This window comes from Oncorhynchus keta, chromosome 32, assembly GCF_023373465.1.
Source record: "Oncorhynchus keta strain PuntledgeMale-10-30-2019 chromosome 32, Oket_V2, whole genome shotgun sequence".
NCBI lineage: Eukaryota > Metazoa > Chordata > Actinopteri > Salmoniformes > Salmonidae > Oncorhynchus > Oncorhynchus keta.
The window spans coordinates 30315483-30340197 of record NC_068452.1 but is presented as its reverse complement, the minus strand read 5'-3'; the positions used below and the strand labels follow the sequence as shown (position 1 = coordinate 30340197).

At 46.4% G+C, this 24715-nt stretch overlaps 2 protein-coding genes across 7 annotated transcripts in view; one reads left to right on the top strand and one right to left on the bottom strand.

Moving 5' to 3' along the window:
* LOC118376791 (caskin-2-like) overlaps positions 1–17396 on the top strand; it is a 108696-nt gene extending 91300 nt beyond the window's left edge. For 2 of the 6 annotated variants that reach the window (XM_052491328.1, XM_052491327.1), the window contains exons 11-20: positions 4740–4857; positions 6852–7028; positions 7272–7349; positions 8031–8167; positions 8379–8442; positions 8589–8695; positions 9587–9799; positions 9923–11855; positions 11944–12226; positions 12711–17396. In XM_052491328.1, coding sequence (XP_052347288.1) covers positions 4740–4857; positions 6852–7028; positions 7272–7349; positions 8031–8167; positions 8379–8442; positions 8589–8695; positions 9587–9799; positions 9923–11855; positions 11944–12226; positions 12711–12807 — 3207 coding nt within the window. In that variant the 3' untranslated portion in view covers positions 12808–17396. The remainder of the gene's footprint in view (positions 1–4739; positions 4858–6851; positions 7029–7271; positions 7350–8030; positions 8168–8378; positions 8443–8588; positions 8696–9586; positions 9800–9922; positions 11856–11943; positions 12227–12710) is intronic. The other 4 variants (XM_052491330.1, XM_052491329.1, XM_052491332.1 and 1 more) reach the window with 4 other exon arrangements.
* Positions 17397–19417: 2021 nt separating this feature from the next.
* The window catches only part of LOC118365602 (Na(+)/H(+) exchange regulatory cofactor NHE-RF1-like), a 35347-nt gene continuing 30049 nt past the window's right edge, over positions 19418–24715 (bottom strand). The window contains exons 4-6 of the mRNA XM_035747949.2: positions 23084–23127; positions 21416–21529; positions 19418–20742 (exon numbers count right to left, since the gene is read on the bottom strand). Coding sequence (XP_035603842.1) covers positions 20596–20742; positions 21416–21529; positions 23084–23127 — 305 coding nt within the window. The 3' untranslated portion in view covers positions 19418–20595. The remainder of the gene's footprint in view (positions 20743–21415; positions 21530–23083; positions 23128–24715) is intronic.

Here is a 24715-nt window from a genome sequence, read left to right as displayed (position 1 = left end):
CATCTATCAGTTCACTGTACTGAACCTGATGTACATGTCATCTATCAGTTCACTGTACTAAACCTGACCAACATGTCATCTATCAGTTCATTGTACTGAACCTGCTGTACATGTCATCTATCAGTTCACTGTACTGAACCTGACCTACATATCATCTATCAGTTCACTGTACTGAACCTGACCTACATATCATCTATCAGTTCATTGTACTGAACCTGATGTACATGTCATCTATCAGTTCACTGTACTGAACCTGACCTACATATCATCTATCAGTTCACTGTACTGAATCTGACCTACATATCATCTATCAGTTCACTGTACTGAACCTGATGTACATGTCATCTATCAGTTCACTGTACTAAACCTGACCAACATGTCATCTATCAGTTCATTGTACTGAACCTGTACATGTCATCTATCAGTTCACTGTACTGAACCTGACCTACATATCATCTATCAGTTCACTGTACTGAACCTGACCTACATATCATCTATCAGTTCATTGTACTGAACCTGATGTACATGTCATCTATCAGTTCACTGTACTGAACCTGACCTACATATCATCTATCAGTTCACTGTACTGAACCTGACCTACATATCATCTATCAGTTCACTGTACTGAACCTGATGTACATGTCATCTATCAGTTCACTGTACTAAACCTGACCAACATGTCATCTATCAGTTCATTGTACTGAACCTGATGTACATGTCATCTATCAGTTCACTGTACTGAACCTGACCTACATATCATCTATCAGTTCACTGTACTGAACCTGACCTACATATCATCTATCAGTTCATTGTACTGAACCTGATGTACATGTCATCTATCAGTTCACTGTACTGAACCTGACCTACATATCATCTATCAGTTCACTGTACTGAACCTGACCTACATATCATCTATCAGTTCATTGTACTGAACCTGATGTACATGTCATCTATCAGTTCACTGTACTGACGTACTGAACCTGATGTACATGTCATCTATCAGTTCACTGTACTGAACCTGATGTACATGTCATCTATCAGTTCACTGTACTGAACCTGATGTACATGTCATCTATCAGTTCACTGTACTGAACCTGATGTACATGTCATCTATCAGTTCACTGTACTGAACCTGATGTACATGCCATCTATCAGTTCACTGTACTGAACCTGACGTACTGAACCTGATGTACATGTCATCTATCAGTTCACTGTACTGAACCTGATGTACATGTCATCTATCAGTTCACTGTACTGAACCTGATGTACATGTCATCTATCAGTTCACTGTACTGAACCTGATGTACATGTCATCTATCAGTTCACTGTACTGAACCTGATGTACATGTCATCTATCAGTTCACTGTACTGAACCTGATGTACATGTCATCTATCAGTTCACTGTACTGAACCTGATGTACATGTCATCTATCAGTTCACTGTACTGAACCTGACCTACATGTCATCTATCAGTTCACTGTACTGAACCTGATGTACATGTCATCTATCAGTTCATTGTACTGAACCTGACCTACATATCATCTATCAGTTCACTGTACTGAACCTGACCTACATATCATCTATCAGTTCACTGTACTGAACCTGATGTACATGTCATCTATCAGTTCACTGTACTGAACCTGACCAACATGTCATCTATCAGTTCATTGTACTGAACCTGATGTACACGTCATCTATCAGTTCACTGTACTGAACCTGATGTACATGTCATCTATCAGTTCACTGTACTGAACCTGATGTACATGTCATCTATCAGTTCACTGTACTGAACCTGATGTACATGTCATCTATCAGTTCACTGTACTGAACCTGATGTACATGTCATCTATCAGTTCACTGTACTGAACCTGACCTACATGTCATCTATCAGTTCACTGTACTGAACCTGACCTACATGTCATCTATCAGTTCACTGTACTGAACCTGATGTACATGTCATCTATCAGTTCATTGTACTGAACCTGACCTACATATCATCTATCAGTTCACTGTACTGAATCTGACCTACATATCATCTATCAGTTCACTGTACTGAACCTGATGTACATGTCATCTATCAGTTCACTGTACTAAACCTGACAAACATTCAACTATCAGTTCATTGTACTGAACCTGATGTACATGTCATCTATCAGTTCACTGTACTGAACCTGACCTACATATCATCTATCAGTTCACTGTACTGAACCTGATGTACATGTCATCTATCAGTTCACTGTACTGACCCTGACGTACTGAACCTGATGTACATGTCATCTATCAGTTCACTGTACTGAACCTGATGTACATGTCATCTATCAGTTCACTGTACTGAACCTGACCTACATGTCATCTATCAGTTCACTGTACTGAACCTGACCTACATGTCATCTATCAGTTCACTGTACTGAACCTGACCTACATGTCATCTATCAGTTCACTGTACTGAACCTGACCAACATGTCATCTATCAGTTCACTGTACTGAACCTGACCTACATGTCATCTATCAGTTCACTGTACTGAACCTGATGTACACGTCATCTATCAGTTCACTGTACTGAACCTGATGTACATGTCATCTATCAGTTCACTGTACTGAACCTGACCTACATGTCATCTATCAGTTCACTGTACTGAACCTGATGTACATGTCATCTATCAGTTCACTGTACTGAACCTGATGTACATGTCATCTATCAGTTCACTGTACTGAACCTGATGTACATGTCATCTATCAGTTCACTGTACTGAACCTGATGTACATGTCATCTATCAGTTCACTGTACTGAACCTGACGTACATGTCTATCAGTTCACTGTACTGAACCTGATGTACACGTCATCTATCAGTTCACTGTACTGAACCTGATGTACATGCCATCTATCAGTTCACTGTACTGAACCTGATGTACATGTCATCTATCAGTTCACTGTACTGAACCTGATGTACATGTCATCTATCAGTTCACTGTACTGAACCTGATGTACATGTCATCTATCAGTTCACTGTACTGAACCTGATGTACACGTCATCTATCAGTTCACTGTACTGAACCTGACCTACATATCATCTATTCAGTTCACTGTACTGAACCTGATGTACACGTCATCTATCAGTTCACTGTACTGAACCTGATGTATATGTCATCTATCAGTTCACTGTACTGAACCTGATGTACATGTCATCTATCAGTTCACTGTACTGAACCTGATGTACATGTCATCTATCAGTTCACTGTACTGAACCTGATGTACATGTCATCTATCAGTTCTAGGTCCTTAGGGGTATAGTGCACAACAGGTGAACTTCACTATCCATATTCCTGAGGGGGAACTAGTTTATAGGGAGAGAGTATATATCTGAAGGATGGCTCTCTTTGAGCCCAGAGAGAGAGAGAGACGGGTAGGGACAGGCCCTGGTATTCATCCATCACTCCCACTCAGAAATGACTACTACTACTACTGTCTCACACACACACACACACACACACACACACACACACACACACACACACACACACACACACACACACACACACACACACACACACACACACACACACACACACACACACACACACACACACACACACACACACACACACATCGTCATCGTCTCATGAACCCTGGCCTGTTTTACTTCTTGGGAGTGTGTCGGCCTATTCTGCTGCTGTGGGGGTTGCTTCAATACCAGAGAGAAACAATTCATAAACCTTGCCCTCAGGCCATCCACCTCTCCCATCAACTAGCCTTTCCACACCTCACACACACATGTACATGTTAGATACTGGGCAAAAGGTTAGCTGACATCTTAGTGGGGACCGGTGCCGAACCAAAACGCAAAAAGTGGTCGGGCAGAGCAAGGCGGGTAAAGAGGATTGGACAGGCTGATAGCGATGTTGTGTTTCCGTAAGTGGATGAATTGGTCTAATTTAGCATGTAGGGTAAATTGGTTCTAATTGAGCGAGGCGTCAGAGCCTGCAGGGTTTTTATCATTGAAAACAATGCATTGTAAAATAAATCCCTGCCTTTAGGCCTTTAGAAAAATATGTTTTGCCAACTTGGACAGGTCAGTAAATTTCAATGTGTTTTTCTATTGCTGTCAAACCTGCTCATTCAGTACATGCTATTTCCCCCTCTACCCACATCTTTTACCAGACACACAACCCAACACCCCTGTTCTCCCCTATACCCTCAGCCCCCTAACCCTAATGTCCCTTGGCTTGTGTCCTCTGACTAAGGCTGATAAATTAGGGAGCAGAGACAATGGCCTGGGTTTTAGCAGCTCACGTGGACAAATGGAACATGATCAGAAACACATGACTACTGTCATCATCTGTTTATGTGCTTGACCTTTTGGTTCTCTCTCTCGGTGTGTTATTGTACTACAGTTGATCTCAGGGCTGTGGCGCTGCTTTTGTACCACCCTCCCAACTTATGTAAAACATCTTTGACATTATGAAAACAAACCATACAGAGACATAGATACACAGATGAAGTTGTTAACATGTAGAATGTGTTTCAAGTTCGAACATGTACTTTCTGTCATTGTCCCAGAACTGCACACTTCAGGTCAGGTACACTCCTACACACACGTACATAAACAGTGGAAATAACACCACGTTGTTATAGAATCTCACAGACCTACCTGCCTCAATACGGAGAGACACTGGGTAGTAATAGCCATCTGATTGGTTTACACCCGTCTTAATGTTTGTTTTGATTGGCTGCCTGGCAGGTCCTAGAGCAGCACATGGACGGGCGCTGGAAGGGGCACATCCACGACAGCCAGAGGGGCACCGACCGGGTGGGCTACTTCCCCCCGAACATTGTAGAGGTCATCAGCAGACGCTCAGGTCAGTCACGCACGCACGCACGCACGCACACACACACACACACACACACACACACACACACACACACACACACACACACACACACACACACACACACACACACACACACACACACACACACACACACACACCAACTCACAACCTATAAGTTCAGTGTAATCATTAGCCATTCCCCACTCCCATCTGAAAGCAATGGGCAAAAAGAGAGAGCCCTCTGACATTTGCCTCCTTCATTGCGTAACCGTGGCACCCGCAGCAAACGGAGGATTCGTAGCTTGTTGAGTCAGCTGCCGGCATGTCGTAACATCAACACAAAGACACACACACTCACTCACACACACACACTCCCACACTAATTCACTCATCTCCCAGACATGTCAGCACACTCACAATGCAGGATTAAGTCAGAAATGGAAAGGGAAATGGCTTGGAACTGCAGGAGTCATCTGCTATTGTACATTATGTAAAAACTCCCACCCTTACCCACGCAGTATACCTCTAATACCGGTTAGATTAACAGAAGGTGTCAGTTACCTACCTAACACCACAGAAGAAGATAATCCGCCCCACACCACCACTTTGATGTGCACTAGAGGGAGAAATCCCTGAGTGAATAGGTTGGCTTGGTGACACTCACGGAGCAGCTTTGACAAAACAGGGAGCAGCTCAGCACTGCAGTCAGTGAAAAATGACAGGTTTCTGTCTTCTCTGCAAGTCTGTCACCACAACAAAAGATCAGGGGAACGGGAGACCCATCTTAAATTGTCCCTCTGCACCTACTGTACCTTCAGAAAGTACTCACACCCCGTTACTTTTTCCACATTTTGTTGTTACAGCCTGAATTTTAGAAGTATTACATTGAAATGTTGTGTCACTGATCTACACACAATACCCCATATTGTCAAAGTGGAATTTTGTTTTTAGAAATCTTTACAAATTCATAGAAAATTAAAAGTTGAAATGTTTTCAACCCCTTTGTTATGGCCAGCCTAAATACGTACAGGAGTAAAAAGGTGCTTAACAAGTCAATAAGTTGCATGGACTCACTCTGTGTTCAATAATAGTGTTAACATGATTTTTATTATCTGTAAGGTCCCTCAGCCAAGTAGTGAATATCAAGCACAGATCCAACCACAAACACCAGGGAGGTTTTCCTGTGCCTCGCAAAGAAGAGAACCTATTGGTAGTTGGGTGTTAAAAATAAAAGCAGACATTGAGTGACCTAGTTACAGTTGTGACTTAAATTGTCTTGACAATCTATGGCAAGGTATGACAATGGCTGTCTAGCAATGATCAACAACCAACTTGACAGAGCATAAAGAAGTTTATATTTATATTGCAAATATTGTACAATCCAGGTGTGCACAGCTCTTAGAGACTTACCCAGAAATACTCACAGCTGTAATCACTTGCAAAGACATTTCTAACATGTATTGACTCAGGGGTGTGAATATTTATGTAAATTAGATCATTCTGTATTTCATTTTCAATACATTTACAAAAATGTACTACAAAAAATATATATACCGGTATATTCTTTTCACTTTGTCATTATGGGGTATTGTGTATAGATGGGTGAGATTTAAAAAAATCTATTGAATACATTTTGAATTTAGGCTGTGCCTCAACAAAATGTGGAATAAGTCAAGGGGTATGAATACTTCCTGAAGGAACTGTTTCTCCCTTGGCTCCACACACACACACACACACACACACACACACACACACACACACACACACTGATAGGTTGTATCGCTACACATCACTGCATTGGAAGAGCAGTGGTGGCTCCTCTTCATGACAGGTTGGTCCCTCCAGAGAACACCCCATTTCCCAGACTGCCTTGGTTGGACTAATCCCTCATGCTTCCAATCCATCCCTTCCTCCTCCTCTTCCCTCAGCATCTCTCCATCCATACCATGTAATGTCCACCTCTAACCATCCGCTTGCTTTAACCTCCTCTCTGTCTGTGTCCTACCTGTTTGACCCTGTAGGGGGCACCCTGTCCCGGCACGCCTCTCTGCCCACCCAGCGCCACCAGCTCCTCTCCAGAGCCCCCCTCTCCTCCAGCCTGAGCTCAGCCCCCCAGACCGACGACTCCTACACACTGTACACCCCCAACAATCCCCACCTGGCCCTCCCCCACACCATCGGCCTCAGCGCCAACCCAGGTATATACACACACACCCTTATACATGCACTCAGAGGACAGACGCACATTGAAACCTGTATACGGTACTCAGCCCCCTAACCAGCCAGACAACTCCCCCACCACTGTGAACCGTGGTGAGGCCACAAGGACACCTATGTTCGCCCCCTCTAAACCCCTCTCATGCTCAGGCCCAGCCAATCCCCAGTGCTGCTCCGTGGACCATGGTACCCCCATGGCCCAACAGTGTTGTTATGTCTGATAGGTCGGCCTCCCAGCAGCCTCTCTCAGCCTGGTTGTCCCAAGGAGGACATCTGGGTGCTCAGGAACTCACACACCACTGGTAAGAGTCCCTCCACTGTCCCCCAATGACAATAGCTGGCTGTCTCTGTCCCCTGTTCCCATGCTCTACCTTTGTCATGTGCTTCAAACTGAGCTTCCCATAGCTCCTGCTGTTCTCCCTGCTGCCACAGGATGGGACCACCAGGAAACCTCTGTTCCAGTGACCAAAAAAAAGTGACAATTTTGACAGTCTACAGGACACTGCAAGCTTAATGGGTGCCCTGTGTACTCCGCTGTAGGAATTTTCCATTGTGGATGACCTTTCATCTGTCCTACTGCAGGACTGTAGTTGTAGTTTAGCCCTGTAGTTCTGTAGTTCTGTACCCTTGGCTGCTGTTGCTCTATGCCTGCAGCTCCGCTCCACCATGCAACCATCTCCCTTGGCTTCGTATGGCAGCAAATGGCGTCCTGTCCTGGCCTGTGCCACCCCCCCTGATCTGTGATGACTTGGCTGGCTCAGTGACAGGGTCCACAGCCCCAACCTCTGCCATCCTCTGCCAGCTTCAGTTAGAATCATGTGGATGTGTGTGTGACTGTGTTGACGTGAGCTCTGGAAGGACACAGAGGGGAGGTACCTCATTTTGCTCTCCCTCTCGCTGTCCAGCCACCACGGTTGTCTTTAACGTCCCTCACTTCTATCTCTCTCTTTCTCTCCATCCTCCTCTCCTGTGGTCCTATCTAGCAGGTGACAGGAACAGTGTAGGGAGTACGGGCAGTGTGGGCAGCACCCGTAGTGCTGGGAGTGGACAGAGCACAGAGAGTAACACTGCTGTCAACGGACAACACCACCAGACCACCGCACTCCCAGACACAGCCAAAGTACTGGACCAATTGTTATTTCAGCTTTATTTATCCTGGCTAGTCTTATTGAGATAGATAACAATGCTAAAATAATTGCAAATCTTACTCACAGCTATGAACCGAGGAAATGTGATATTGTAATTGACTGTCTTTGTATGTAGTGCCAGTCAACAGATTGTTTATTCCTGTGCTCTCTGTAACTTGTCTTGTGCTCTGTTTTGATGTGCAGCCAGCGCCCTCTGCTGGTGACTCAGGGCAACCAGTCCCCAATAAACAGCCTGACCTGACTGCAGGTAGGAATACCAGCCCTTTCTCTCATTACTGTTACGTACCACAACATTTCTCCTGAAACTTCACCTTTCTAGTTTGATTTGTGCTTATTGGTAGAAAACATCCTGAGCACCATTCATTTAACTCTCCAGTGTGTTTTCTTGTCTAGTGGTTCTGGGTGCTCCTCGGAGGCCGATGGTGAACATACAGAGACCAGGGGAACAGCAGTTTGTCTCCCCACAGTTTGTACGTCCTCAGCAGCTACTGGAGGGCAAGGTGAGACTCAGACACAGGACAGACACAGGCCAGGCACAGGACAGGACAGACACAGGACAGAACAGGACAGACACAGGACAGGACAGGACAGGACAGGACAGGACAGACACAGGACAGGACAGGACAGGACAGACACAGGACAGGACAGGACAGACACAGGACAGGACAGACACAGGACAGGACAGACACAGGACAGGACAGGACAGACACAGGACAGACACAGGACAGGACAGGACAGGACAGACACAGGACAGGCACAGGACAGGACAGGACAGACACAGGACAGGACAGGACAGACACAGGACAGGACAGACACAGGACAGGCACAGGACAGGACAGACACAGGACAGGACAGGACAGACACAGGACAGGACAGACACAGGACAGGCACAGGACAGACACAGGACAGGACAGGACAGACACAGGACAGACACAGGACAGGACAGACACAGGCCAGGCACAGGACAGGACAGACACAGGACAGGACAGACACAGGACAGGACTGACACAGGACAGGACAGACACAGAACAGAACAGACACAGGACAGGACAGACACAGGACAGGACAGGACAGACACAAGACAGCACAGGACAGACACAGGACAGACACAGGACAGGACAGGACAGACACAAGACAGAACAGGACAGACACAGGACAGGACAGGACAGACACAAGACAGGACAGACACAGGACAGGACAGACACAGGACAGGACAGACACAAGACAGGAAATATTGTCCATGTTTGCCACACATTACAACTCATGAATGTATTTTTCTGTGTACTCTGTATGCCACAGTGAAATACATGTATCTATTAAAAGACAGGAAGACAGTGAATAGGCCAGTAGTTGATGTTAATGTGAAACTCAACCCCTCCCCTCTGGTGTAGGATGCAGAGGCCATCTACCAGTGGCTGAGTGACTTCCAGTTGGAGCAGTACACTGGGAACTTCATCACGGCCGGCTACGACGTCCCCACCATCAGCAGGATGACCCCAGAGGACCTGACGGCCATCGGCGTCACAAAGCCAGGCCACCGCAAGAAGATCTCAATCGAGATAGGAAACCTCAGCATCCCCGAGTGGCTGCCTGAATACATCCCGGTAAGGTCTTACTGATGCCTGTGTTTGTCTGTCTGTCTGCTTTTGTGTGCAAGTCATGTTTTACATTAGTTTCATAAAGGTTTCAACTGTGTAGGTCTGACTGTGACTCTTCTCCTACTCCAGGCAGACCTGGGGGAGTGGCTGAGTACCATAGGCCTGCCTCAGTACCAAAGGAAGCTGTCAGAGAACGGCTATGACTCCATCAGCATCGTACGGGACCTGACCTGGGAGGACCTGCAGGAGATAGGCATCACCAAGCTGGGCCACCAAAAGAAGATGATGCTGGCCGTGAAGAAGCTGTGTGACATCCAGAGGGCCATCCTGGCTGCAGAATCTGGCCAGGGCACGTTGCGCCGCAAGCCCCCTGGAGCCCTTCACCTGGTCACCATCGAGCCCCCTGACAGCTCCTCCGACTGCCCCTCGCCCCACACCCCCAAGATGCTGACCTTCCAGGACAGTGAGCTGAGTGCTGAGCTGCAGACAGCCATGTCCAGCCACTACCAGGAGGGCCTGGCCTTTAAGAGTGCTGTGGGCATGTCTCGGAGCCAAGAGAGCATCGACGCCCGGTCCAGGGGCTCAGGGCGCTCCCAGGACCCCCCCACAGCCTCCATCACTCCCCACAGCCTCTCACAGGAGAGCCTAGGCAGCAGCAGCACCTCCACCAGCCTCAGTGCTGACAGCAGCCCTGCCAAGGAGAGGAACATTCCAGAAGGCTGGGACCAGAGGTCCATACTACAGCAGCAGCTTCCCAAGCAGGTCCCCCTGGGGGCAGCCACCGTGTTCCAGTACCCAGCCATCCCAGCCAAGCCTAAAGGCCCTGGGTCTCACTCCCTAGGCTCCTCTCCCCAGGGCTCCCCGGCCCAGAGGGGCTTCAGTTACCTCCACTCCCACTGTGGCAGCACCGACCTGGGCCACGGCTCGCCCACCAAGCCCTTGGCACACACCTACCACGCCATGACCCTGGCCCCGCCTAAGAAGCGCAGCCAGAGCCTGACACGCTATGCCCTGTCAGATGGCGAACCAGACGAAGAGGATGACGACCTGGCTCCACCCTCTAGCACCCTAGAGTCCTACGCCACCCTGACCCGCCGGCCCGGACGCAGCCAGCTGGCAGGCATGCAGATCCCACCCGTAAAGTACGGCACTGTGGGACGTAGCCAGTCCTTTGCCGTGCGAGCTCGTAAAAAGGGTCCCCCTCCAGCCCCACCCAAGAGACTGAGCTCGGTGAGCAGTAGCCTCAGCGTTGGGTCCACTGAGAATATGGCGCCCTCTCCTGGGGGGGTGGAGACAGACAGTCCAGGGAGCGTGAGGAGCATCGCAGCCTGTCTGGAGGCCTCCACTGAGGGGAAGAGCCTGTCCAGGCCCAGGTTGGACCTCCTCCAACCAGAGCCTCCCCTCCCCAGCCTCACCCCCTCAGGACTGGAGCCCAGAGAGGCCTCTGCAGGGATGAGGAGGAGGGTGCAGAGCGAATGTGTTCCAGCCCAGACCGACATCCAAGACCATTACCCAGTCCCAGAGCGAGGGGTGAAGTCAGACTCTGAGGAGGAGGAACCTAAGACACCGGGTTTGGATGGCTCCTCATCCCCACACAATAGCTCCAGCGAGTGTATCCCCTTCGCCGAGGAGGGCAACCTCACCATCAAGCAGAGGCCCAAGGTGGGAGGGCCGCCCAGGGCCGAGAGCACTGTGGAGATCCCGGCAGACAAGAACGGGCCCACCAAGACAGCCCTGGAGGTGCCTGAGTTTAACCTGAAGGAGTCAGACACTGTGAAGCGGAGATACAAGCCTAAAGACCATGCTGGCAGCTCTCCCACCAGTGACAGTGAGGGCCAGATAGGGTCAGACTCCAGTCCAGGCAGCAGGCCCCAGTCCCAAAGCTGTGAGGAGGTGAGTCTGGTCAGTCTGAGGATCAGTGAGGCCAGTCTGGAGGGGCTGGAGAACCTAGCAGTGACAGGCACACCCCTCAAACCCCCCGTCTCCCCCAAGCCTCACAGCTCCCACGGACCCCCCGTCACAGCCCCAAAACCATCCCGACACAGTCTGGCTGCTGCTACAGGTAACTTATTACACATGGAAGCTCATTATTATGTCTTTCTGTTTTTATCATCAATTCTGAGTTTCTTCGTTTGCTTCCTGTCCAACAGCCATAGTGCCGCCCACTATGACTGTCAATGTGGTACAGACTCTTGCCTTCTCAGCCCCACCATCACCCACACCCAGCCGGTGTCCCCCAGCCCCAGGGCTTCAGTGCCAGGCAGCCCAGACAGGCAAGCCCCAGGTCTGTGTGGTCGGCCCAGGCCCAGGGGTAGAGTCTGGCCCGGGGTTAGAGGTGGTGCAGCAGCAGAGGCTGGAGCAGACCAGCACCTCTCTGGAGGCAGCACTGCAGGCTGTGGAGAGAAAACTCACCCAGGAGGACAGCACTGACGGGTAAGAGAACACGATCAACACCTCACCATTTCCTGCATTTACAGGCCATATACACTCTACTGTTTATGTGAACTGAAGTAGCATTCATGCAACATTGTATCTGTCCCATTATGGTGTCTGTGAGAGCATGGGCAGCGCCATTGAAGCCATCTCCATTTTGAAGTAGTCAGTTTTCTTCTTCTACTACTTCAGAGTTGGTAAACAAACTGAAAGGGTGCATACTGCCACCTGGAGTGTGTTGTCTGAACAGGTATAAAGTCAAGGTTGGTGATTTACTGTCACTTCAGTTATGGAATGTTTTCTCAGGTCCCACCTGATGACCTGGATGGAATTATGTGATCCTTCCTTAACCCATATTTGACTACTTCAAAATGGTGAAAGTCCTCAATGCCACTGCCTTTGATAGAACAGGCTTTTTTTCAGCACTAGAGTCCTCTATCTATCTCCATGACTAAACCCTGCTTCTTTTTCCACCTCCTGACAGTGGGTCTAACACAGTGAAGTCAACTGGCAACATTCTGGATGACATTGGCAACATGTTTGATGACCTTGCTGACCAGCTAGATGCCATGCTGGACTAAGCCCTCTATCCACTCCACTGACCAGCCCATTGACCCTTGACCCTTCACCTCAGGAAGTACTAATGACCATGAGAGGGAGAATGGAGCAGGTCACCCCACCTAAGTGTTATCTCCGACCCCGACGCCCTTCAAACTACAGACCAACCCCCACCACCAGACTAACAGAAAACATATGGGACTACATTGTAGGATGTGCCATGGAGTGGGATGCTTTTAATGAACAGTGTGGATCCATCTCCCTCCTCCCTTCCTCCATGTTGTCACTTCCTCTCCTTTCATCACCAGCACTTAACTCTGCTCTACAGTGCTTTGCCATCAGTCACAAGAACCCTGTTGGTTTCAACACAGGGCCTGACTGACTGTAGATACATGAGGGATGGACAACATACTGTACCAGTACACTGTTGGTTTCAACACAGGGCCTGACTGACTGTAGATACATGAGGGATGGACAACATACTGTACCAGTACACTGTTGGTTTCCACACAGGGCCTGACTGACTGTAGATACATGAGGGATGGACAACATACTGTACCAGTACACTGTTGGTTTCCACACAGGGCCTGACTGACTGTAGATACATGAGGGATGGACAACATACTGTACCAGTACACTGTTGGTTTCAACACAGGGCCTGACTGACTGTAGATACATGAGGGATGGACAACATACTGTACCAGTACACTGTTGGTTTCCACACAGGGCCTGACTGACTGTAGATACATGAGGGATGGACAACATACTGTACCAGTACACTGTTGGTTTCAACACAGGGCCTGACTGACTGTAGATACATGAGGGATGGACAACATACTGTACCAGTACACTGTTGGTTTCAACACAGGGCCTGACTGACTGTAGATACATGAGGGATGGACAACATACTGTACCAGTACACTGTTGGTTTCAACACAGGGCCTGACTGACTGTAGATACATGAGGGATGGACAACATACTGTACCAGTACACTGTTGGTTTCAACACAGGGCCTGACTGACTGTAGATACATGAGGGATGGACAACATACTGTACCAGTACACTGTTGGTTTCAACACAGGGCCTGACTGACTGTAGATACATGAGGGATGGACAACATACTGTACCAGTACACTGTTGGTTTCAACACAGGGCCTGACTGACTGTAGATACATGAGGGATGGACAACATACTGTACCAGTACACTGTTGGTTTCAACACAGGGCCTGACTGACTGTAGATACATGAGGGATGGACAACATACTGTACCAGTACACTGTTGGTTTCAACACAGGGCCTGACTGACTGTAGATACATGAGGGATGGACAACATACTGTACCAGTACACTGTTGGTTTCAACACAGGGCCTGACTGACTGTAGATACATGAGGGATGGACAACATACTGTACCAGTACACTGTTGGTTTCAACACAGGGCCTGACTGACTGTAGATACATGAGGGATGGACAACATACTGTACCAGTACACTGTTGGTTTCAACACAGGGCCTGACTGACTGTAGATACATGAGGGATGGACAACATACTGTACCAGTACACTGTTGGTTTCAACACAGGGCCTGACTGACTGTAGATACATGAGGGATGGACAACATACTGTACCAGTACACTGTTGGTTTCAACACAGGGCCTGACTGACTGTAGATACATGAGGGATGGACAACATACTGTACCAGTACACTGTTGGTTTCAACACAGGGCCTGACTGACTGTAGATACATGAGGGATGGACAACATACTGTACCAGTACACTGTTGGTTTCAACACAGGGCCTGACTGACTGTAGATACATGAGGGATGGACAACATACTGTACCAGTACACTGTTGGTTTCAACACAGGGCCTGACTGACTGTAGATACATGAGGGATGGACAACATACTGTACCAGTACACTGTTGGTTTCAACACAGGGCCTGACTGACTGTAGATACATGAGGGATGGACAACATACTGTACCAGTACACTGTTGGTTTCAACACAGGGCCTGACTGACTGTAGATACATGAGGGATGGACAACATACTGTACCAGTACACTGTTGGTTTCAACACAGGGCCTGACTGACTGTAGATACATGAGGGATGGACAACATACTGTACCAGTACACTGTTGGTTTCAACACAGGGCCTGACTGACTGTAGATACATGAGGGATGGACAACATACTGTACCAGTACACTGTTGGTTTCAACACAGGGCCTGACTGACTGTAGATACATGAGGGATGGACAACATACTGTACCAGTACACTGTTGGTTTCAACACAGGGCCTGACTGACTGTAGATACATGAGGGATGGACAACATACTGTACCAGTACACTGTTGGTTTCAACACAGGGCCTGACTGACTGTAGATACATGAGGGATGGACAACATACTGTACCAGTACACTGTTGGTTTCAACACAGGGCCTGACTGACTGTAGATACATGAGGGATGGACAACATACTGTACCAGTACACTGTTGGTTTCAACACAGGGCCTGACTGACTGTAGATACATGAGGGATGGACAACATACTGTACCAGTACACTGTTGGTTTCAACACAGGGCCTGACTGACTGTAGATACATGAGGGATGGACAACATACTGTACCAGTACACTGTTGGTTTCAACACAGGGCCTGACTGACTGTAGATACATGAGGGATGGACAACATACTGTACCAGTACACTGTTGGTTTCAACACAGGGCCTGACTGACTGTAGATACATGAGGGATGGACAACATACTGTACCAGTACACTGTTGGTTTCAACACAGGGCCTGACTGACTGTAGATACATGAGGGATGGACAACATACTGTACCAGTACACTGTTGGTTTCAACACAGGGCCTGACTGACTGTAGATACATGAGGGATGGACAACATACTGTACCAGTACACTGTTGGTTTCAACACAGGGCCTGACTGACTGTAGATACATGAGGGATGGACAACATACTGTACCAGTACACTGTTGGTTTCAACACAGGGCCTGACTGACTGTAGATACATGAGGGATGGACAACATACTGTACCAGTACACTGTTGGTTTCAACACAGGGCCTGACTGACTGTAGATACATGAGGGATGGACAACATACTGTACCAGTACACTGTTGGTTTCAACACAGGGCCTGACTGACTGTAGATACATGAGGGATGGACAACATACTGTACCAGTACACTGTTGGTTTCAACACAGGGCCTGACTGACTGTAGATACATGAGGGATGGACAACATACTGTACCAGTACACTGTTGGTTTCAACACAGGGCCTGACTGACTGTAGATACATGAGGGATGGACAACATACTGTACCAGTACACTGTTGGTTTCAACACAGGGCCTGACTGACTGTAGATACATGAGGGATGGACAACATACTGTACCAGTACACTGTTGGTTTCAACACAGGGCCTGACTGACTGTAGATACATGAGGGATGGACAACATACTGTACCAGTACACTGTTGGTTTCAACACAGGGCCTGACTGACTGTAGATACATGAGGGATGGACAACATACTGTACCAGTACACTGTTGGTTTCAACACAGGGCCTGACTGACTGTAGATACATGAGGGATGGACAACATACTGTACCAGTACACTGTTGGTTTCAACACAGGGCCTGACTGACTGTAGATACATGAGGGATGGACAACATACTGTACCAGTACACTGTTGGTTTCCACACAGGGCCTGACTGACTGTAGATACATGAGGGATGGACAACATACTGTACCAGTACACTGTTGGTTTCAACACAGGGCCTGACTGACTGTAGATACATGAGGGATGGACAACATACTGTACCAGTACACTGTTGGTTTCCACACAGGGCCTGACTGACTGTAGATACATGAGGGATGGACAACATACTGTACCAGTACACTGTTGGTTTCAACACAGGGCCTGACTGACTGTAGATACATGAGGGATGGACAACATACTGTACCAGTACACTGTTGGTTTCAACACAGGGCCTGACTGACTGTAGATACATGAGGGATGGACAACATACTGTACCAGTACACTGTTGGTTTCAACACAGGGCCTGACTGACTGTAGATACATGAGGGATGGACAACATACTGTACCAGTACACTGTTGGTTTCAACACAGGGCCTGACTGACTGTAGATACATGAGGGATGGACAACATACTGTACCAGTACACTGTTGGTTTCAACACAGGGCCTGACTGACTGTAGATACATGAGGGATGGACAACATACTGTACCAGTACACTGTTGGTTTCAACACAGGGCCTGACTGACTGTAGATACATGAGGGATGGACAACATACTGTACCAGTACACTGTTGGTTTCAACACAGGGCCTGACTGACTGTAGATACATGAGGGATGGACAACATACTGTACCAGTACACTGTTGGTTTCAACACAGGGCCTGACTGACTGTAGATACATGAGGGATGGACAACATACTGTACCAGTACACTGTTGGTTTCAACACAGGGCCTGACTGACTGTAGATACATGAGGGATGGACAACATACTGTACCAGTACACTGTTGGTTTCAACACAGGGCCTGACTGACTGTAGATACATGAGGGATGGACAACATACTGTACCAGTACACTGTGAGGGATGGTTTCAACACAGGGCCTGACTGACTGTAGATACATGAGGGATGGACAACATACTGTACCAGTACACTGTTGGTTTCAACACAGGGCCTGACTGACTGTAGATACATGAGGGATGGACAACATACACTGTTGGTTACCAGTACACATGAGGGATGGACAACATACTGGTACACTTTGGTTTCAACACAGGGCCTGACTGACTGTAGATACATGAGGGATGGACAACATACTGTACCAGTACACTGTTGGTTTCAACACAGGGCCTGACTGACTGTAGATACATGAGGGATGGACAACATACTGTACCAGTACACTGTTGGTTTCAACACAGGGCCTGACTGACTGTAGATACATGAGGGATGGACAACATACTGTACCAGTACACTGTTGGTTTCAACACAGGGCCTGACTGACTGTAGATACATGAGGGATGGACAACATACTGTACCAGTACACTGTTGTATTGGGTTGTCCTTTTTATTCTACTCAACATCCTCCATTTCTTCGTCATGTTGGTGTGCCTTTCTTCCCCTCCTTTCTCACAGTCTCCACCTCTGTGTAAAGTCATTGTTTGGCCGTAGAGGGAGAGAGAGAGACAATGGGGAGAAGTGTTTTTATCCTGGCCTATAGAGGAACCATTCCTAGACAGAATATTACCATACAATACCATTTGTATTAGACACTGTATCAGTCATTTGACCTTTGTGTTTCACCATGTCTGACCATTTCAATTGGACCTTGTTGATATTTTCAATACTCTTGTATTTGATCCATTTTCTACCAAGTTGACCACAATGAAAGTGTTTGTCTTCCTCAAGGCAAGGTGCCAGTACGTTTGTGCTGTTAAAATGTTTAGTAATCATTCTTTAGTAATACAGAATGACTAGATGCTATATAATTTCTTGTTTTATGTAAAACATTTGGAAGTGCTGGATGATATTGTTTATACAAAAGGGAAGAAGACCTTTGCTTTTCAAAGCATATTTAGCTATCGTCACTGTCCACACTGTCAGTATAAGGAGTTATACGTGATTTGTACAGCCGAGGGATGACATGCAAGATATTAATAATGTACACTATTTTTTAAAGAAAAACAAATTTTAATGTAGATTAGTCCAACTAGTATTTAAATAAGAGTATCTAAATATGTATATTATATACTTATAGGTATATCTGGGAGCAGAATCATATTCAACCAAAGTTCTTTGTACAGATTTTCCTTCGATATTTTCAATATTTCCATAAAATGCAGAACCATTGTTAAGGGGTTCTGGTCTTGCTTATTGTAACATGAATGAAATTAATCATCTACATGGTTATCAAAAATGGTCTGTTTTTTCCCCTGTCCACCCAGCATTATATGGCTATGTTCCATATTTGGGCATGCTACAGTACTTCCAGCAGGGGGAATGAACTCTGATGCGTTTCTGTCTTCCTCATGAACTTTCAAATCATTAACCCTGACTTGTATGATTGTGTGGTGTCCTCTGTACTGTAAATGTTTGTGTCGTTTCAGTGTGAATGTGATCCCTGGCTGTAACCTGGGTTTCATCTCTGTCCTTCTCAGGAATGTCCCACCTATTCAGTTCAAGCTGCTGTCACATTAAACACGCACACCTGGCTTTGTGTTATAGAAGGAGGAACAGTGGTTTTGAAGAGGTGGGGTGAAGGAGAGCCTTGCGTGAATGTGAGGTCTGTGTGTCTCAGACGGAACTGAGACCTGCTAGAGGCACCTTATTTAAGATGGCTCTGTGGATATATATTATACTGTCTTGAGTTATCAACATTGTCCTTTTTCATCCAGCTGGGTCTTCATCTGGTTACAGTTAACCATTAAAATATTCAAGTCTGATCCTGTTGACTTCTCTCGTTCATTTATGGATTTAAATATCCAGAAGCCTTTTAAGAGTGGGTGCATTTCATCTACACCTTCATAGCACAGACATAGATTCCTAACATTTATGTTACTGTAGTCGTAATTTAAATGGAGAGTCATGGGACAACAATGATGAGATCTACAATTTAATACAGTATAGAAATAACATGAACAGTTAAAGAGCATGATAACACCCCCATACAATTCAATAGTCAAAATAGTGAATCTCACTGTCATTCTCCATACTGAACATACACATAACATTTTGTGAAGCGCAGACATTTATATTCTTATTAAAGAAAGAAATTGTTTAAGTACATCTACGTAAATGTAAAAACCTCAAAGCATTTTGACAATGGCCATAAAGAAAAACTCTGAAATGAAAAGTATCGCAATATACAGTGGTAATGGCAATGCTATAAGGTTTTCAGCCTTCACATTTACTGAAGTAAGACTGGTATGGATGGACACTGCACCAACATGTCGTTCCCAAGTGTCTGACTGACTATCATTGGTTGTCGTTCTTCAGGTGTTTTGGTTCCTAAAAGGTTAGCAGATAATAGAATCTACCACACACCCAGAGCTGATTAATGAAGGTGCTGAAGGCAAAAACTGGAGAAACATGAGAAAGTCTCCGCACACTTCCAGTCAGAAGCCAATTTCTTCTGAAGCTCGACTGACCCAAAGCTCAGCTACATGAAAGACATTTGCACCTGACTGGAAGTGTGAAGAGGCTTGCTATTTGGTCCCTGAAAGGTGATAGACTGGATGGGTATGTAAGTGGCTGGTCCCATTCAAAAATATTGTTTCATGTGTTTCAATGACTGATTAACATGTAGAGGAATGGCCATAAGAGAGACCTACTCCACTATACCGACATGCACCAGGCTATGACCAGCAGGGACTTCCAGGGTCTTCTGGGCATATACACCCAGGTACAAGACACACACACACACACACAACCACTTCGACACGTGAAATTGAATAATTAAAAACTGATTTTCAAATCACAATACAAAGATTATTATCTGATGCAGCTGTTTCCTTTCCAACATTGGCATTTTCTAGATATCTAGATATTGTTAGCACATCATTTATAGCATCTGGAATATAATACAAATATCTGTGTATATATTTTACATACATATACCTGTATTCTCCCTCACCAATAGTTAAACTGCTGGTTTTAATGAGTCATAGAAAACATGGGACTTAGAACAACCCCTCTCTCTCTCCGTCCCTCTCTCTCCTTCACTGACCTCTCTGTGAGTATCTACTGTATGTGGGTGTGTGCAGGGTGAGGTGCTCTATCTACAGGTTGCTGAACAGTTCATTTTTCTTGCTCCAGTCCATGGGCGGGGCCCTCTTGTTGGAGCGTTTCTGGTGAGCACGCTCCTTGACCTGCTGCAGGGACAGGTTCAGACCCGGGATGGCGCCCATGATCACTGGCTCAGACAACTGACCAACCAGGGAGGAGAGAGAGGGGTTAAAAGAGAGTGTGAGAGAGGAGTAGAAGTAGAGAGAGAAAGCACAAGAGACACAAGCCTGGTTCTAAATATGAGTACTTTGTACTGATCTTGTCCGCATTCTGATTTTGCCAGCATATTTAGACAGGTGTAGATGACTAAAAGACACATTGTGAACTGATTGTGATCTGATCTTGCGTCACACACGCAAGTGTAAACAGATCTGGATAGTGAAACCATTTAAATCATTATCCCGCCCTCTAAAATAATTGCCAGGTGACGACATTGACTTATGGCATCAATGTATCTTAAAATAAATACATATTATTTTGAAAGAATATCTGTCAAATCATTTTCATACAGGTCACAATTAGTCACAATGTGGACACAATAGAGGGATAAGAGATGTAGATGCAACGGCTACAATGTGGGCCCAATAAGAATGTGGATAAGATCACAACAAAGGACACATGTTAACACCAAGTATAAACGAGGCTAGTCAGAGAAGAAATGTATATTTTGATATTGTAGTGAAGCCTATTTTACAAGAGTGTGCTCAAATAATAGACACTATACATTACTGTATAGATGGATACACATTCAGATCATGAGACTTCAGCTGCTTTATAATGCTGCTTCACATGTGTTTTCAGGACGGGACTTACCTCTGTGGGCGGGGTTGTGAGTGAGGCGTTGGAGGAGGTGTTGCTTGGAGACGGGCTGATTGACAGCTTAGAGTCCTGCTCCACCTCTTTGGCCAGTTTTCCATTTCCATTCACCTGCAGTGGACACACAGACAGCAAGCAACAAATCAGATCAAATACAAGTAGCCAAAGTGGGGGTCAAGTTTGAGAGAACTCTCATACAACTCTCAGTCTGGCTGCAATATTATGTTTGCCCACAGGGAGGCAGACTTGCCTGTGCCCCATACACATACACTGTCTGACCATGCTGGTTGGGAAGTTGTATGATGTGTCTCCCTAGGCCAGTAGAGGCAGCAGCAGCCGTTTACTAGAGCCTACTGGGGTCAGAGCATTAGAGAAGACCCAATCACCCTGTTCTGCCATGTCAGTGCCTACCTCACCCTAATCTAAGGTAGCAGGCGTAAAAAAAAAAAACATTCTGCTTTTCAGGGGAAACAGGAGTTAGGTTGAAAATACTGCATCCCTGAAAACCGGAAACATCCGCTTTCTACCGTCCCCATGGAGAGTGACCCCACCCTAATCTCTCTACAACCTCTCAACTCCTGTCTCTCCCTCTCTGCCTTTCCCTCACCTCTCTACCCTGCCTCCCCTCTCACTTAATCCAATGTTTTGACTGTTAGATTTGGGGGTTAAAATGATGGTCAATGACTGAGGACGAGGGTCTCACTACTGATCTGCGCCTGTCTTATTTACATATGAAGTCTATTAGCATAGTAATAATGTAGTGGAGTTAATGAAATCTTCTTCGGTTTGTGGCCAGTGGCCTGACTCTGGGTTTATCTGCCTGCTTGGCAAGCCTCCAAATCACTGACCGTATCTAGATTATATCACAACACACAATAGAGAATCCCCAGATAATACTATCTGCTATCATATGCCAGATCTCTCTCTCTGTTCCTGAGTCTACAGAACAGTAGGGGGTAGGTGTGGGCTGGCCTGTCGCCTTACTAAGGGATTATGCACAAATACCTCAGAAGGATTAACATGGTGCTGCTGAACACTCCATGCCTAAACAATAGTGTTTTGCTTTCAGCTTCTTGTTATCCAGCATTACCATGTGAACCCTCTATACCCGTCTACCAGGCTCTGAGCACACTATTGAGGGCTACACTAGTTCTGGTACTGTATATCTTACAGACACCTGAACCTGTTTCTGTTCTGTCAGGGTAGACTGCTCTCCTGGCTTCCTGAGTGAATGTATTCAGATTACACAGAATGTACATATAATATCAACACTGAGAGTAAGATACCCTCCCCTGCCTGGGCCAGCCTGCCTGGGCCAGCCTGCCTGCTGGAAACAGTCTGTTTTACTCATTAATGAGCGAGCTGGAGGGAGAGTGAGAACCAACCAACACAAAATAAATTATATGAAGCAATACACACACTCTACCGTCCTATATAATAATACTAGTCCACTCCCTATGAATGACCAGCTGATAGGGTGCCTGTCAGTGCCAAAGCAGAAGCAGTTAATCCACAGTGTTTTATTTCTAGGGGCTGACCTGTCAGTGACCTCCACAGTGTCTGTCTGTCTGTCTGTCTGTCTGTCTGTCTGTCTGTCTGTCTGTCTGTCTGTCTGTCTGTCTGTATGATATTAGGTCAATAAAGTATTTGGCATCGAAGTCTTACCGTCTTTTCCATGTCTCCGTTGACGACAGGCTCAGGCAAAGATCCTGAAAGCAGAAGAGAACACTGCTCAGTCATGGACTCTACACAAACTCACACTCCCTCCTCCATACCAGCTATTCACAACCATTCAACAACATCTAATCATGGCAATTCTCCAATCTTATAGTCAGTCCTAAATATCCTGTAACTGTCACACCTCCGTCAAACACCAGAACAGAATTCCAGAGTGACTCATATCCCTGCTCCAGAGAACGGCTCCTATCCAGTTCAGGTTTCATCCCAGCGACACCTACTCTGTTACATAGCGCAGGTATGTGTAGGTCATCCATTATTCAAACAGGGTTCATCTTCACAGAAGTTCTCTGACCCTGGTTACCTGCCACGCATCATCACGTCCAAACAAGCTGCTGCATATGAAACCCAGTACCCTAGTGGCCTACCTATATCAAATAGCCCTGGTAAAAAACTGTCCTCTAACCCTGTCACAAGGATATTAAGGAATGGTTTTCACTTGGCTAAGTCAACCACAGAAAGACAATACATTATATCTAAACCTGTGTGTCTATCTAAAACAGATAGAGTTGACTGATGAACAACTGACCCCTGGTCGGAGCTGGTGGACTACTAAGACGGACCCTTACCTTCCATGCTTCAACTGCTCTCACACAGACAGATAAACGGTGAGAACTAAGATAGGAACCTGTTATCATCTAAAGATAGCCTGACCCTGGTCTGCGTCCCCCTGAGCTGTTCTGAAACCTGTTGAAGCTGCCTCTATGTACCTCTGTGCTCCTTGGGTCCTTCCTCACTGTTTGCACACGGACAAGAGGCTCTTCAGTCCCAATACAGCTAACACTACAGGCTGAGAGGCCACTTGGAGCCAGCGCCTTGGAAACCAAACACAAGTGCTGGCCAGAAGGGTGGCGAGAGGGGAGTGTGTGTCCATCCATGTGCATGTGTGTGTGTGTGTGTCTGGCCACGTGTTCGCGCACACATGTATGTGTGTGCTCGTGCGTGTACGTGCTTGAGTGTGTACCAAAGTCAAGGTGGTCAGGTGCCCTCTGAGTGGGCAACACGAGAGAGCAGTTACCTGGGCAACGCCTCAATGGAATTTTGCTCCTGTTGGGCATTTTTCAGTCAGATTTAGAAGCCGATAGCAAAAACAAAAAGGAAGTTAGATAGGACTAAGACCTGACCATATGTCCCCCTGGGTAGAACAGGAGTTATATCTCCTTCTACTGCTTCACTATACTCATTCAGAGGACACAGCATGTCAATCATCAGTCAACTTGGAGGAGTAACCGTGCCAATGGATAGCTGTCAAATCAAATCAAATGTTATTGGTCACATACACATATTTAGCAGATGTTATTGCGGGTGAAATGCTTGTCTAAACAACCAGTGTGGACTCAGAACACAACAACATGCCTCCATGTAAAACAGAGGACATTCTTATCACAACAAAGCAGCTACTGTATTTTTATTCGCGCACTAAATAAACATAAAACTCCCAGTTAGTTTCTTCCATGCTATTTGACCTAACTGACAGAGGCGGCAGGTAGGTTAGAGTGTTGGGCCAGTAACCGAAAGGTTGCTAGATCAAATCCCAGAGCTGACAAGGTCAAATCTGTT